At 40.7% G+C, this 16219-nt stretch overlaps 1 protein-coding gene across 10 annotated transcripts in view; it reads left to right on the top strand.

The window, feature by feature from the left end:
* Positions 1–16219, top strand: part of LOC121901312 (LIM and calponin homology domains-containing protein 1-like) — a 105593-nt gene that overhangs the window by 70655 nt on the left and 18719 nt on the right. For 2 of the 10 annotated variants that reach the window (XM_042418018.1, XM_042418020.1), the window contains exons 8-20: positions 360–618; positions 2443–2700; positions 4673–5062; positions 6384–6419; positions 8602–8728; positions 9041–9198; positions 9506–9986; positions 11527–11841; positions 12648–12750; positions 12913–13007; positions 13107–13206; positions 14673–14701; positions 15697–15810. In XM_042418018.1, the coding sequence (XP_042273952.1) occupies positions 360–618; positions 2443–2700; positions 4673–5062; positions 6384–6419; positions 8602–8728; positions 9041–9198; positions 9506–9986; positions 11527–11841; positions 12648–12750; positions 12913–13007; positions 13107–13206; positions 14673–14701; positions 15697–15810 (2465 nt within the window). The remainder of the gene's footprint in view (positions 1–359; positions 619–2442; positions 2701–4672; positions 5063–6383; positions 6420–8601; positions 8729–9040; positions 9199–9505; positions 9987–11526; positions 11842–12647; positions 12751–12912; positions 13008–13106; positions 13207–14672; positions 14702–15696; positions 15811–16219) is intronic. The other 8 variants (XM_042418024.1, XM_042418027.1, XM_042418025.1 and 5 more) reach the window with 6 other exon arrangements.

Here is a 16219-nt window from a genome sequence, read left to right as displayed (position 1 = left end):
ACTTCAGTATTATGATGACTTGCTTCCTCAATAACGTTTAAAAGTAATTCCACATACTAAGCCTTTATTCAATGACTCCTAGCAAAAAATTAAAATTAACTCCTTTTAATTGTAATAAATTCGTCTAAATCATGCAAAGAAGCTCTACTTACCTTTCACTGTCTCCTGAATAATACGATTATTTTTAAAATGGCTGCTGTTTTTCTCTTAACAGAACAAATATTGTATGGTGATTGTGGAATACAGTTTGTGGAAGTGCATCTGCAAACCTAAAACTATGACCAAATCAACCGCAGGTATAGTAAAAGGTCCATGAAACCAATAAAAATCTTCATTACCTCTTCTTCTCCCCTTAACAGGCCGCGGCAGCGACTCAGAGTCCGACGGCGCCCCCCACAGGAAGATGCCAGACGTCCGTAAAGACGACATGTTGGCACGGCGGACCTCAGTCAGCGAGCCCCGAACCGCCATGCCCTTCAACCAGTACCTGCCCAACAAGAGCAACCAGAGCGGATATGTGCCAACCCCACTACGCAAGAAGAAGAACGACAAAGAGGATGCAGGACGCAAGAGCTGGAGTACTGCCACTTCCCCTATAGGGGGAGACAGACCTTTCAGGTGAGTGTGACTTTAATGAGAAACTTAAAAATGACAGAATTAAGCAGCATAATGATTGAGCTTTTCTTGTCTATTTGGGTAATTCAAAACGTAATGGAATTTTAAAAAAAAGTAGTAAAAAAGAGTCATGTTTCACTGATTGAATGTTGTCCTATGCAGCTGAACTCTGTACTAAGTCTGTGAATGCTTATACACTTAACCACTTTATATTGAAAAAATATTTCTCCTCCAGGTTTTGCATATGAAGCTTGAATTTCAAGGTTCTTTGAGCAATACATAAGAAATATATAATAAATATACTGTTAGGTATTCCTGTTTTTGTTCTCAGAATATTAACATCCTATTTCCTAGACAAAACAATTATTTGTCTTAAGCTTTCCTGTATGAATTTGTTATAATCCTTGACATAGGTACATTTTACATTTGATAATATTTGATTTAAAGATGGGTTGGACCACCAGAGCTGAGCCAGTAGAGGTCCTGAATGTTGCTGGTGGTTGTCAGGAGGAGGAGGAGTGTAGTTGTGTTATGAACCGGTTATTTGAGGATAGTTTGTGCTACTATGACCTTGTTTCAACCAGAAAATGATTGCTGCAATTTATTTGGCAGAGAAATTTAGGTATTTCTGCTTTTAGCTGACAATGCAGTTTGATCAGAGAAAGTCTTATAATAAATATGTAATAAATATGATCTAGCATCCATCTGACATGTTTTGTGTCTTTAAGTTTGCATGAGAAATGTTAGACACAAAGAAGTAAAATATGGCTGGAGGTAGACCATGAAGTAGTTACCAGAATTGACGAAACAAATGATATCTTCCTTATTTTTCACTACTTCACTATGTTAGTACACATCGACATCCTCTGTAGGTCATCTTGTGTTGTTTATTCATTTCGCAACAATAGATGTCTCTTGTGTCAAATTACAGATGTCTGGAATCAGACTTTTCAACTGTTGATTATTTTTCTCTGTCCAGTTCTGTACATATGGGAGTGGCTGATGGAGGCCAGATGTGCATTTTCATTGGCTCCGACTCTGATTGAAGCAAAAGTGTGAAATATGCCACATAGACAAAAATGAGGCAGATTTAGGTCTAAAGGTCTTATTGGCATTTATTGGTTTGGCATGTCATCATAAGAACACTGGGATCACGGATTTCATTTTGTGAAATATTTCATCGTTGTCTTGGCTCTTCTTGTAGAAGTTTCAAATATCTGCTTGCTAAGTAGATTCCTTGATGTTCTTTGATCAGTCATAGTATCAGTATGTGCAGTATTAGTGGTGTGTATAGCGTATGGTTGTGTCAGGGTTCGACTGATATTAGTTTTTGAAGGCTGATATTTTGAGGTTTTACGTATCGTAATTTAGCTGCATTGACGGACAACGGCAGGAGATTGAAGATATTTGTTTAAAGGCCATATTTATAATATCTGCATATTTCTAAGCAGCATTTTCGAGTGGGTGGATATACTGTAGTGATTACTTCATGTGCATTGTGCATCACCCACTGTGTGCTGCTAATTTATCACTCATTTCTCCTGTTAACTTCATCCATCATGGTGTTACATCAAAATTCATGTATTAATTGATTTTTGCATTTATTGTTATTATTTTTTTTCTCCTCCATCTCCTTCCTTTGCATTGTGTGCCATGCTGTTTCCCCTCTTTGTGTCTTCTACCTCTTATCCCTCACCACATTCATGCTTGTTCCATGTCTTGTGACCATCATGTTGTGGTTGTCCTCATGTCTTTGTTGCTTATTTTGCTCCAATGTGATTACGCCTTACTTTCCTGTGTGATGCATGTAACTGGGCGATATAACAGTCTAATTGAGGTCCCCAGCATAGTCGCCCCACCTCCAGTGTCCCCCAGTCTGTCCCCCACCCTGCCCCCTGAACCCCAGACACAGATTGAGAAGGAGAGCCAGAGGAAAGGGGAGTGGACTCCCTCCACAGCTTGCATTGAGGTCCATACAGCAGGCTTGAGGAGGAGCAGTGAGCCTCTACCCTGTAGCCTCCCCCAGCCCTATGCAGAGCCCCCCAGTGAGGCTGTAAATCACCTGACGGTCACCTCTGAGCAAAGGTCTTAGTTCATGTTTTTCTCAGTTCCCCAAATCAGCAGCCAAATTGTCTTTTCATAGTCATAATTCTCATTCATAGTTCCTTCCTCTAAATGAATCAATCTTAAAGCTAATTGATTGTCTTACAGAATTTGAAATTTCTTGTTAATATTTTCCTAATGATAAATTGTTGATATTGCTTTTGTTTATTTTTCCATGTTGTCCTTAATATTGGCCATAAATTAAGTCAGCAGTGCAGGTTTTTATTTTAGCTCATCATTTCTTTTATTTAAGGGTCATTCAAACCCCTAGACATCTAGCCATGTAGATAAAAAAGTTTAAGCTTTGAAATATATGCTTCTGAGACCCCTGCCTGCACCATCATACACTGCTGGAATTTTGTTTGTGCCACTCAAAAGACAGAAAAATTATATTTGAAAATCTCAACAATAGTACGTGTCTCCAAAAACAATGTCTCAGTTACTTAGGATAATCCACAGACTGCTGAGAAGAATTTTCACACCATCTGGTCCTTTTCCTCTTTGGCATTGCCATGGCCAGTTCATTGTTTCCATTAGAGTTAACAAGTTACATGAAGGACATATCGGTATCCAGGGTCTTTATCAAGCAGGCGAGCCTGGGGCCACAACTTTTACAATTGGTGTCAGGTAGCAAGGTGAGGATTATGAGCTGTCATGAGAAAAGTGTTGTATATTTACAGTTCAGAAGTCCAGTGCGATCGTAATGTCCCCCTCTTGTATCAGTTTAGTTCTCTGATGTTATTTCACAATCCAGCCACAATCCAGCTTTATCCGGTGTTATTTCCTAGTCAAGAAGAGGTTTCATTCACAGTCCTGTTAGAGAGTTATTAGAGTCACACCCCCAGTTTCCAGCTTTTTCTGGCAAATGTTATGGCACTGATTTGATTGTCAGTGTTTCAAGGGAGTGAAAAGAATCCTCACCAGAAATCTTTTTGTTGTGATTTATAGCTGCGTTCCAAGGGAACAGGGGATTTTGTACGATGTTTCTAAAAGACTCTGATATGTGCTGCTGCTTTAGTTGGTAACAGCTTACATTTTCCAGAAGATAACTGAGACTGGAATTTGTGCATTTTAGCACTGCCAGGAGTTAACGCTGCTAAGTGGTTGTATCACATCAGCATATCAGTGTTTCTAGTTTTCCAGCAAATTGTGTGGTCAAAGCTGTGTGAGCTGACATTGAGCTCCGTGGTGGTGGTGGTGGTGTGTTAGCTGTTTATTGTGTTTCTTAGCTTGAGTAGAAATGGAGAGTGAGGTGTAACATTTTGTGGGGTGAATATTTATTTTTATTTTCACCAGAGACTCAGCTGAGAGACAAAAATATTAAATGAGGTATTCTGAATAGATAAACTCTAAATCTAGAAATAAAACAAGCTCGGACCAAGAAACACAATTGAGTGCCTTGTAGTTTCCAATAATATTGCGATAGGCCATTCTTTCTAGACTACTGTTGAACTCTTGGGACAAAACCGTGCATACCTTAAAATACAAACCATACATACAGCACATACACACAAATATGTGTCTACGCACACAAACACATTCACAGGGAACATGAACATGCGGCCCACCCTAAGGATGTAAGGAAATGAGGCCTTTTTCCTTCCCTGACCCTGAGCAGGCTGGGACTGAGTCTGGCCCTTTCACTGCCGGCAGCTGGCCAGTCTCTCCCTCCCTGCCATGCATTCTGGGAATTTACAGTCGAATAATAAGCCTCCCTGAAAGTAGCTGTTCATCACAGGATAACAAACAACAGAGCGTTCAGTGAATTTTGGTTTGTGACTCAAATTTGTTTTCCCGTCCAGTCTGCACTGAAGGGATTTGTGACCTTGCTATACTATTTTCTCAGATTTATGTCTTCAAAAACCTCCATTTAGGCTCCTCCAGAGGAATGCTGTCTGATGATATAGGATGATAACCAGGCAGCAATACGTTTAGTTTGCTCTGCTCTCTGCAGTACTCCAGCTCGCTCGTGCTCAGAGGAACTCTTCCACCATCCGTCGACCCTAGCGGCAAACGCTACGGCAGCATCTGCGGTTGCAACAAGCCCCCTCAACACATCTGGGAAACATCCACCTGTGACAGACCGAGAGGAGGCAGGAGCGAAGAAGGGAGACGTCGGTGCCCCGTCAGTCGCAGATGCAGACGATAAGCGGGCCCGTCGTACGCTGACGACACCCAAACACGTCACCATCCCGAGCCCCTCTCACTTCCTTCCTGTGCCCGCCGCCATGGCAACCACTACAGCTGCACCAACGGATACAGGACGACGGAAGGGAAGGGCGCTGAGTGAAAGTGACAACCCACAAGGAGGGACATCTTGGTTGGACAGCAATCTTCCAGCAACGTGAGCCCCGTCTAGCAACTACACTAAATGTTATGAATTTCTACCGCGTTTTCATGATCCTTTTTGAATATTCTATCTGAACATGTGACCTTGACCTCAGATGGCAATGGATGACAACTACCTAAAGATTGCATGACCTTATTTACATGTATGCAAGTTGATACTGTTTGCCAAACAGCAGTTGTTATTGTACACAGGATGCATGGAAACTCTGAAAAACATATTTTTTCTCATTTCCTTGCTTTTTTTCTGTAAAGAAATTTGGAGAAGAATGAAGACGTCTGAGAATGTGGTCTTAACAATTAACAACGCATGACCTTAACTGACAATCTTTGACCTCTTCAGGAGACCCAGTGAGGGAATAACTCCAATGGATGCTGAATTGCATTTAAACAAATTTGACCTACTTTCATTTTTATGATCCATAATACATTTGGCGAATCTTGCACACATGTACTGTACGTGTTTAAATGCATAAATTGATCCAGCCATAATGCAGTCACACCTTGAACATAGAGTTTATTCCAATAATGACAAAATAAATAATGGTGTTGGCTTTAATGCAAGCCATTGTATCAGAAGCAGACATCCTCCTACAAAAAGTCATTTTTCAAAACAATCTATCTGGTTTTGATTTAGTGAAGCTCTTTATTAAGTCTCCTTTTTTCTCTTGTGGTAAGCGACCACAGGCCACACTTTCTCTCACACCCCTGTAACATCACAGAGGCGGCTCTATAAAAAAAAAGACTGTGTGAAGACCTTTTGTGGTTAAGGCCAAACCTACAAGTGGTGGTCACAGACAGAAAGAAAGCCACATCCTCTTGATGTTGCTCTCGTGCTGTCTAATAAAAGATGCATGTGCTTTTTTTTAAATAGTCATGTGTCAGCTACATTCTAAGATTGTTGCCATATGCATTTGTTTTATGCTAGCAGTGTTTTGGTTTGCAGTGCTGCAGTAAACTTCTCTTCTGCTCTGCCTGTGTTTTGGGTAAGACTGCCCCCTTGTGCTTGGTTTGAGGTGCATCATTAAAACCTAGAAACTGACAAATACATCTGTGCATAGACAAAAAACCACCAGGCAGACTTGTTTAAAACATTATTCATGAAACTATTCTGGTACATATTATCTGTTTAAACTGTCATGAACTAACTCATTGTCTGTTGTAATCACAACACAGTGTACTATTACTCACTAGCTAACTATCAGACATTTCATAGCAGCATTTTGTTATTCACATGGATGAATGATGTGTTTCTCTATTGAATGAACCTGTGTTCATTTGTGATTGTGCTCTCTCTCCACGCTCGCCGCCTTCTGTAGATTCAGCCACACAGATAGTGTGTCAGGTGACCCACAGTAAGTTGTCTTTTCACCACTCAGCTGCATGGCCGAGCGCCGCTGTGCACTACAAACAAGTCATTTAATTACTCATTTAGTGTTACAGTTAAATTGTTCCTTATGCATGTGGGAAAATCTGCCAACAGAATGAGGTCATTATAAAAACAGTCCAAGTGAATGTTCCAGCAGTAAAGGTTTATTCTTGTTTGTTGGTACCATCAGCCAATATTTTGTGCCAGTATCGATTATTTTTTACATTTGACCATTTTCATGTTAGAAAAATTAGGAGGGTACACTTCTGCCATGTTTTAAAGGCCTTTAGACCCTCATGTGATAAATCCTCCACTGAATTTCTGTAATTAGTTCGTTCATGCATCTATTAATTCATTAAAAAAAAAAGAATTAATGGAACAAAATAACAAAATACTGCATGTAAAGGCAGTAAAACTTCTGAAGTTTACACACGTAGGTATATATGGTCATACAGTCATTCACAGCCAGTGTATAGATTCAGAAAAATCTTATGTAAACAAAGACAACTCTTTCAAGAAGTTAATTGGATACAGATATAATGTTTCCAAATTAAGCAGATTTTCCCACTTGTATTACCTAAATTAACAGTAAGTTAGATGACTTGTGATGGACATTTTTGTCAACATGCTCTAACAATGTCAAACAATGTCCATGGCTCTAAATATTGCCCCTGACCCCTTTACTAAAATCATTAGATCTGAAATCCAAAAGAAAAATGTCATGTTTATAATAAATGTAGTGGACGTGCTTTCATGCCTTTTTGGCTCAGTACAATCCAAATGGGCCTGCAGTCTTGGCTGTGAAGAGGAATTAAACTGTGCTGCTCCAGCATCATCTCAAAGCTTCTGCCAGCTATATGTTTTATGTAACATAACCTTAACCACTCTCTCTACACCCCGCCCCTTCATCCTGCAGAACAGGTAAATCATGTCATATTACGATAACATTCATGCTGCTTAAAGCTGATGCAAAAAAGTGCAGCTTTGCCTGAAGCAGGAGAGAGGATTCATAAAGAAGAAATGACATGTTTGTTTAAAATTGTTTATTTTAGAGGAGCAGATCAAGTTATTCAGTCAAGCTACAGTCCACAGATTATACCTGTGCCTTTATTTTTATATCAAAACTTTTTTAGATGACGTTACATGTCAGTCATCTCTTGGGTTGAAAACACTCTCCTGCTTTGAGTTCCTTTGGTCCAGCCAGTGGCTGCCATAAAACATTTGTTAGTGTGAGCAAGACTCAGAAAATTGTAATCTTCATCATCACTCCTTTTACAACATGCAGTGTTGAAAATGCATTTTGCAATTTTCTCAGTCTCACTCACCAAAACAATATCTATACTAAACAACATTTACAGGACTACTAAGTTATATGAGAATGTATTGACATCGCCCACTCTAGCACACAATACAGCTGAATGCTCCTAACTGTATGGCTGTACTGAAAATAGATGCTTTAACATTATTGACTGAACAAATATAGTTTTCTGAAACATCTCGGTGCCTTTATGAAGGTCATACTGGTTGTTGCATCTCATAGACTCACACATACTCACACCAGAATGTTACTAAAAGCTTTACAGCAACCTGCTCCTGAAGCTCATATCTTCAAATGCCCCATCAAATGGCATCTTTATGTCCTTATGTTATACATTTCCTGTTGAGTGTAAGTATAAACCAAAGGCAAATTACCTTGAGGAAGAGAGAGAGTTTGAGTTGGTAGGAGGGTCACAATGGTGGAATTTTTTAAAAGATGTGTGATGATTTATTGATTATAAATACTTAAGCCTACTGTGTCAGCATGAGGTAATAAGTGAAGATGCAGTTTTCCAGGAAGTTCAAGTCCTCATTACATGAGGTCTTTAAAGAATGCATAACATTTTGGAATCTGTACTCATCCATTGATTACAGGTTATTCTCTTTTCCTTATCCTTACAGTTCCACAGGACTGCATGAAATGGATAAATATGCCAAAGTACAACCATACATGCAGATATACTTTACTTACAGTACAACACATTCAGGAGAATTCATGGTGTCATCGGCAGCAATATGAAGGATAAAAAATCTTAGGGAAAAAAAAACATGTCGTATCCTGGCAACGACTCGTCAACACGTTTTTCATTATCCATATTTTCTGTGTCTCTCTCTTCTTTCCTTCTCCCCAGGAGTGTGAGTATGATCGACATGCGTGGTGAGGAGGAGGCCATCTTGCAGCCCCACAGTCAGGTGCGTCATGAACTGATGCACAACCAGTACAACAGGATGAAGGAAGAGGAGGATCACTGGCAGGATGTGAGTGTCTCAGATTCTTCCTACTTTTACTTGTCTTTCTTTTTGTGTACTTTATTATTTTGTTATTTTTTTTAATGGGCCTTGGATTAGGTAGATTTATTTTGTTGTTGAGGTTTATCAGATATATGCAGTGATTTTAGTGCCTGCAGGCTTAAGCACAGACTCTTTTTTTTGCCATGCCCCAGTTAAACAACTTAAATCAGTTTCCGAGGGCTACAGCAGTGCTTCAGGTCTCATAACGCTGCTGAGCCAAGACCTCGGGATTTGTTTCATGTGGAACTGAAACACTTCCAATCTGTTTGTGTGTGTCAGGACCTGGCCCGATGGAAAAATCGAAGGAGGAGTATTTCCCAGGACCTGATCAAGAAGGAAGAGGAGAGAAAAACGATGGAGCGGTTGATGACAGGAGACGGCTGTATCTCCCAAAGGAGGAGAAGCATCAAAACCTACAGAGAGATAGTGGAGGACAAGTAGGTTAAATTCACACTAACAAATGACAAGACTCAGTTAGAACAGTAGAGTAGGTACAGAATAATTCTGTATAAGGGACGTTAAGTTATTAACAGAGCGGAGAAGTTTTTGCTCATTTTGAACCCCGTTAGTGGACGTCAAGGTGTTCAAATAAGTATGTTTCCAACTAAAACTGAGACTGTAGTTTTCCCCTTTGTTCCAATGTAGCTCTACAATATGGTTTGAAACTCAAATTGTGTCTTATCAGTTGACTCACCTTTTACACAGCTGTTTTGCTTTATCCCCTTCCTTCCCTCTTTTCACCAGGGAGCGTCGTGAGGAGGAGCTGCGGGTGGCTTACAGGAGAGCCAGAACCCCAGAGGAGGCGTCTATCATCCTCCAACGTTACGCCCAGCGTTTCTCCATCAGCGAGTCAGTGCTGGAACGCCTGCAGCTGCCAAAGCTCCTGGACCGCAGCGTATCCGCTGACCCCTCCTTCCCTTGCTCACCCTTCCCCCTCTCCCTGTCCTCCTCCCCAACGACCCCAGAACCCTTTGACACGGACCCCAACGGGCCCATGAGGTATCTGCGGCAGCAGTCCGCCCCGGCTCCAAAGTTCACATCTACACTGGAGGCGCGAATCGAGGAGTTTCCCAAAGACTCGTCCGCGCACCACCGGCCCCAGATTCGCTCACACTCGTCTGAGCCACCATCTACCCGAGCCCTGTCGCCCAAACCGGTGCCTTTGCTGACACCCAAGCCTTACTTCCAGCCCCGGCCCGCAGTGGCTGAACCATGTCCCAGCAAGGTGAGCCTGACCGAAGCACGTCATTATCTCAATAGAGAAGTCAAGTATACCAATAACATTACCAGGATTATGGGACCACTTCCCAACCATAAAAATGATGATGCATGCTTAGTGCTTAGTACAGTTTGGATTACAGCATCCTTCAAATGCCTTGTGGGTCCTTGCCTTGTCAAATGTCTTGGTTGTTATAGTAAAATCTGCCCAATAGAGTAATATCCCACAGTGTTACATGTTCCCTACATGGTGATGATACAGATCTCTTCATCAATCCTATAATTCGATTAGTGTAGCCACAGCAGCTCTTCAGTAGGCATGGTCGAGGTCTTGACCACTTTACATGTGGTTACTTCCCAGTGTTGGCTGCCCTCCTCACAGGCTGGTGGATAAATTCCCTTCCAGCTCTCTTGGCATTTACATTAGAATGCCACAGAACCGCCATGGTGATGAGCCGGCTGGTTTCTAGGAAAACTTCCCCTCCCAGTGGAAGCATGTCATGTTTCAATTTAGCTCAAAGTGCTCTCAACAGGATCCATTTCCTCTTCTTCTGGAAAAATTGCCAAATGGGAATATTCAAAATGAGATCTTATGTTTTGGTGTGGCGCGGAGGGAGGGGGAGTTATTACCAGACCAGATGGAGCAGAGCGCTTTTCTGGAATGTCTTGTCAGGAGTCTGAGCGGAGCCCGGCTTTGAATGGAGCCCTCTGTTCCCTATTGACTTAAGAAGTTGACAAGTAGGGCCCTCTCAATGTGAAGTGGGCTCCCAGCGGACAAAGAGGGCCCACACAGGCTGCTAGGAGAGGGATGAGAAGGTGGAGGTGGAGGGGGGCGCACAGAGAGCCTGCATTCACCCAACTCCACTACTGTGTCTTAAGTTACCGCTCACTAGGAGCTCCCCGTACATATATTAGTGCCTCTTTGTCGTAGAGGCCAGGGTGGTGTTATGGGCTAGATGAATAGCTAATAACGAACAGAGAGGAGTGACTGGTAATGACCGCAAATGAGGGCAGTGGGTTTTTAGCCATGAGGTTTGTTTTAATTTTTTATTTGTCATTTAAAAGAGTTAGAACAGTTTGGTTAAAACAGATATGCAGGCAAATATTTCTTCCAGATATTTCATACCTATAAATCGATTTTTAAATCACGTAGTCATATATAGTAAGAAAAAACTGGAAAATAAGCAAAACTTAAAAGATTATCAACATTATTAATTTCTTACTGAATTTACTTATATTGACTAAAAATTTCATATAGAATTAAACCAAGAATAGCTGCAAATTATCGTCAAAAGAGAGGTTTCCTCATCCGGTCAGCCAATCACAGTCAAACTGTGATTAGGACAAATATGTCAGAAGTGAGCTAATACATGGCAGGACTGCTGTATGTTTTTAAGAGGCTGCATGCAGTTTATCATGTTACAGGTTTTTGAGCGCCCCTGTTGCAAGATACTGTTTAGCTGTTTCTTAGATGACTTTCATGGCATGTATAAGGGGACATAGGACATGTATAAACCAAACGGTAAACCTGTTCTCTTCTGATCTAGGCGGATGGTTTGCTCCGAGTCAATGGCAACATAGGAAGTGACGATGTTCCCACCACACCTGAGAGTCAAGGAAGGGAATCCCCTCCTCATTTCCAACCCTCCCCCTCCAAAACCAGCAACAGCACTGTGGACGCTCCCTCGTCAGCAGCCTCGCCCACACACACTACACACACCTCCGCCGGAGGAGGAAGCCCAGTGTCAACAAAGGCCGTGGAGGCAACGGGTGGCACGGAGTCGTCATCTGAAGGCATCATCGAAGAAGGGAAAGTTATACAGCATTCAACGCCACCGAGCAGGCCCACCTCACTCCCAACGGTCAGGATTAGGATCTTTATAGTTGGATACAGTGAAACGTGGAAATAAAACAGTGAATTAAGTGTATTTCCTTTAGAGAAGATCATTTTTTTGTGCATCTTGGAAAGAAAAAATATCAATAATTTAAAAAACAGGTGTTTAGTTAGTGTTAAAGAAAGATACTAAAATTAAAATATTCTGCTCTTCTGTCAACAACAATTTTATAGATACCGTATCATTTTTGTCTACAATTTTTTGTCATTACTTCCCCAGTAAGATTATGGCTATAGTAACTTATAGTGTACAGTCCATACAGTACATATGTGATTTGTAGTTCTCAATCAAAAGCCAAATGGTGATTGGTTGGACCCAGTTTAGGTTTAGTAGCACAAACTCTAGTAATATTCGCCACAGCTAAATATCAGTTCTCTGGTAGAGTCCCACAACACTGAAGCAAAACTCCAAGTTTGTTTAATTTGCTACTGAAAACACTCTCCATTGGTCTTTATATACAAGCATTTATTTAACATGTTTAGTATGACTGACATCTGCAAAGGGGTACATCTAATATATCACAAACAGAACACAGGTTCATTTCCTTTTCTTGATAGAAATTAGCATGAAAAAAAACTATTTGTTTATGTATATCTAACTATAGCGATGCAATCTGCTCTTTATCTTTGGTTGTATTATAGTATCTTTAAAAATGTCAGTTTGTCTAAGAAAATTTACCTCTTCAAGTCCTCTTGAGCTGCAAAGCTTTACTTTGATTCCAGGCCTCTTTTTGTTGTCAGTAACCTTGAAAACAATCTGTACCTTTTTTATAGGAATTGCAGAAACCAGAAGAAAGCTTCGTGCAGAGTGGAGGTCAGTCAGCAGCTGCTCCAGAGGAGGAAAAGTCAAATGCTGCAGATCAACAACCACCTGCAGGTCTGAGCAGCATGCTGCTATACTGACCCCTAGTGGTTGCACAAGACTTGTATTGTTGCAGTTCAGGGACAAGTGTAATTGATCTCAGGAAAGTTTGAAAGAAAAGTGAATAGTTTTGATTTGGTTTTAACATTTGTGATAAAAATGTTAATGTGTTTTCAGAAACTAAACAAAAACAAGAAAAGACTGAACTAAAAATCTCCAACCTTGAGCAGTCAGGAGTCAGCACACAAGAAAGTCAGCCAGTAACCTCACAGGTGAGACTGCCGACTCAGCTGATAAAAAACATCTGTCACTTAACATATCCAGAGAGTTAGACCATCAGCTTTTTATCAATCCTGTAAATCTGCCTCCAGCCTTGCAGTTCCCTGGAGTGGTCACAAAGAAAGGAGAATGTACCAATTTTAGCTGCTCTGAGATCATCTGGATACGACCCGCCAAGCGAAACAACAGAAGGTGAGTGAACTCCTGACGTCAAATACCAAACTAGCAGCTTCTTTTCCATACATCTTCTTGTTTTCTAAGTTTGAATAGCATATCCTCTTTGCTGGCTTTTTCCCTTTTTGCCTCTCAACCTTGCACTCTTTCTGTTTTGCTGTTGTACCGCAAGATGTTAGAATAAGAGTTAAGGGGGTGGTCAATAATTGTGTATCAACCTATTTCGGCAACATTACTGAGGCAACTTCCTGCCTCACCATTCTCAAGTCACAATTATCTCTAATTGGTATTTACATTAAAGTCTTTTTTTTTCAATTTTCACAATGTAGATGGATACAGAAGCTAATGAGAACTAAGATTGACCAAAAAATTGCTGCTTTGTTGTCATTATTCATACTTTTTAGCTCTCAAATTCTTATTGTCTTGAAACTCTAGCGGAGTAGAAAACACTGACTTTTTTTAAAATTGGAATTACAACTTCTTAAAAGACTTTTAAAGATTGTTTTTCTAATTACAGTTCATTTAGCCTACAGAATCACAGCTGTAAAAGCCTTCCCCAATTACACTTTTCCAATTCTCTGGATGTCCATTCCAACACCTGGTTTTGACATCTGTCTATCCCTTATTGCTCTCCTTTTTCCCTCCCTTCCCTCTTTTCCTTCCACCCACATATTTTTTATTTCGCTATAGACTTTGCAAACAGTGTCAGGTCTCCGTTGGCAACCAGCAACCCTAAGTTACGCTGGGACTTCTTCGCTCCACCAGGTAAACCCTTTCATTCATCGGTGGAGCTCATGTTTCTGCCCTCGGAGTGCTGGAATGCACAGGGTTTCCCTGCCGCTCCTCCAAGGGCCGGGCAACAGCCCCTCAGTCCTCATTGTTTTTAATTCATTTCCAGATAATCAGTGATGTTTTGAATGTGTTTTGATGTTTCTCATTTGTACTACAACTATGTGTGTTAAAGGTGTAAGTCATCAGTATGTTGTTACTGTTAGAATTGATTTAACTTTGGTTAATATTGGTATCATCTTGTTGATTCGGATGTTCTGTTGGGAAAAAATCCAGTGAAATAGGTCACCTGTGACAGTTTCTGAAAATTTACATTGCAAGGTTTTCCACCAAAAGCTACATTAGGTTTACCTCAGTTTTGAAAAGAGTTTTAATGTATAGCTGAATACATAAAACATAAAGATAAAATCAAGATAAAAGGACACTGTAACTACACCATATCTAATTATGTCATTAATCAACTCTAGATGTTGCTTATTCATTGCTTTTGATAGACTTCAGTTTTCTGTCTTTCTCCTTTTCTTTCATCTCCATCTTTACTCCTCAGGATCTTAAACCTCAGCTTTGCCATGTTCTCAGTTTATTAAACATATGTCCCATCATAAATGGCTTTGAGATTGTACACTTACATCCAAAATGCTTGCTTGTTTTAAATTGTATTTTAAGCAATGTACCCTCTCACACTTACTCTACAGAGGAAACGGAGAAGGATCGCCGTGGCAACGTGAGTAAAAAGCATCATCTTCATTTTTTTATATTTTGTGGTCAGACTCGAAAAACACCCTTTTTACTGCTTCTCATCTGGCTTATCATCTCCTGGGTTATAATGGGTACCAGAAGTTTAATTTCTCTGTGTACAGAAATATAAGACAGGAAATACATAAAAAAGAATAGAAAGTAAGAAAAATGACAAATTTCTGCAGGTAAGATAAAAAAAAAAATCTCCAGGAGCTTATAAATAGGCCCTCACCTGAACAGAAACATAATATAAGAATAAGAAAACAAAATGACTTTATGTTTGCATGTAAACCTTTTTATTAGCAGACATGTAACATCCTGTATAATATTAATTTAGAGACATGTCTCATATCTCAAAATCCTATAAAGTGTTGTGTAGGCAGCAATTCTAGCTTAACTAGAATCCATAATGTCAGTCTGTGTTGACTCGGTAATCATTCTCTAACATCAGGGATTAGCTTTTAGGACAGTTTTGGCTCAAATTGTGAACTCGCTCTATCACACTGCAGGACACTCAGCTATATACAGTATCATATGACACGCAGCTGTTGATGTAGCATGCCAGATGAAGATGCTGTAGACAATGGCTGAGACTGCTTTCATTTTCATTTGAGCTCACCTCTCTCTTTCTCTGTCTTCTCTCTCCTTAGTAGGAGTCCTTTGGCTAGCATTGGAGTAGTGCTGTTGTGGTAGACCAACTATTTCTGTCTCCTCCCTTCCCTTCTTTCTCCTGTGGTGGATGTGTGTGCACATTGGTGTTGATCTGTGTGTATGTGTGCGTTTGTCGGGGCCTTATCTATCTTTTCTATCGGTCTGTCACCGGGTTCGTGGTTGGGTGAGAGTGTGTGTGTGTGTGTTTGCGTGTGAATGGCGGTTTGTGGGTGGGTGTGAATGTGCGCATGAATATTTGTGTGCCGTGTGTGTTTATGCATGTCGATGTGTGTGGGTGTGTGTTTATGTGTGTGTGCCGGGGTCTATTAGGTGTCAGTCCCGGTGTTGCCTCAGGCCAGGCGGGGTGACCGCTGGTCTTGGGACCCGGATGAGGAGCGAAAGCGTCAGAAAAGGTGGCAGCAAGAGCAGGAGCGCATGCTGCAGGTACATAGTATACCTCAAAGGGCAGAGCATGGCACATGAGACCGCCAGGAGTTCAGTTCTTTATGTAGAGCGAGGCACCTGCCCGACCAGAATGAGGTGCAAATTTAGGTTTTAGCTGTACAAACAATTTTTAGAAAAGAAAATAGTCAGTTGAGGTAAACCAACCCCCTGCAACAAAAAGCTTCATACTCTTGCTATTACGTTTTTTAATGGTAATCTGATCTCTGAGCACATAATTTCAAGTTCAGCCACAAACTTGGGGAAAGATGATTATTAGCTATTTAGCATAAAATGGCTCCACTTTTCATGAGAATTTGACAAGTGTGTCAGAAACTCATGAAAGTTATAGGTAAGATTAAGAAGTGTTTTATTACCGAGTGCAGCAGTGGATAACCATGTTTAGAGGTTA

This window comes from Thunnus maccoyii, chromosome 8 (genome assembly GCF_910596095.1).
Source record: "Thunnus maccoyii chromosome 8, fThuMac1.1, whole genome shotgun sequence".
NCBI lineage: Eukaryota > Metazoa > Chordata > Actinopteri > Scombriformes > Scombridae > Thunnus > Thunnus maccoyii.
Note: the sequence above shows the minus strand (reverse complement) of the source record. Positions and strands in the feature narration are given on the sequence as shown.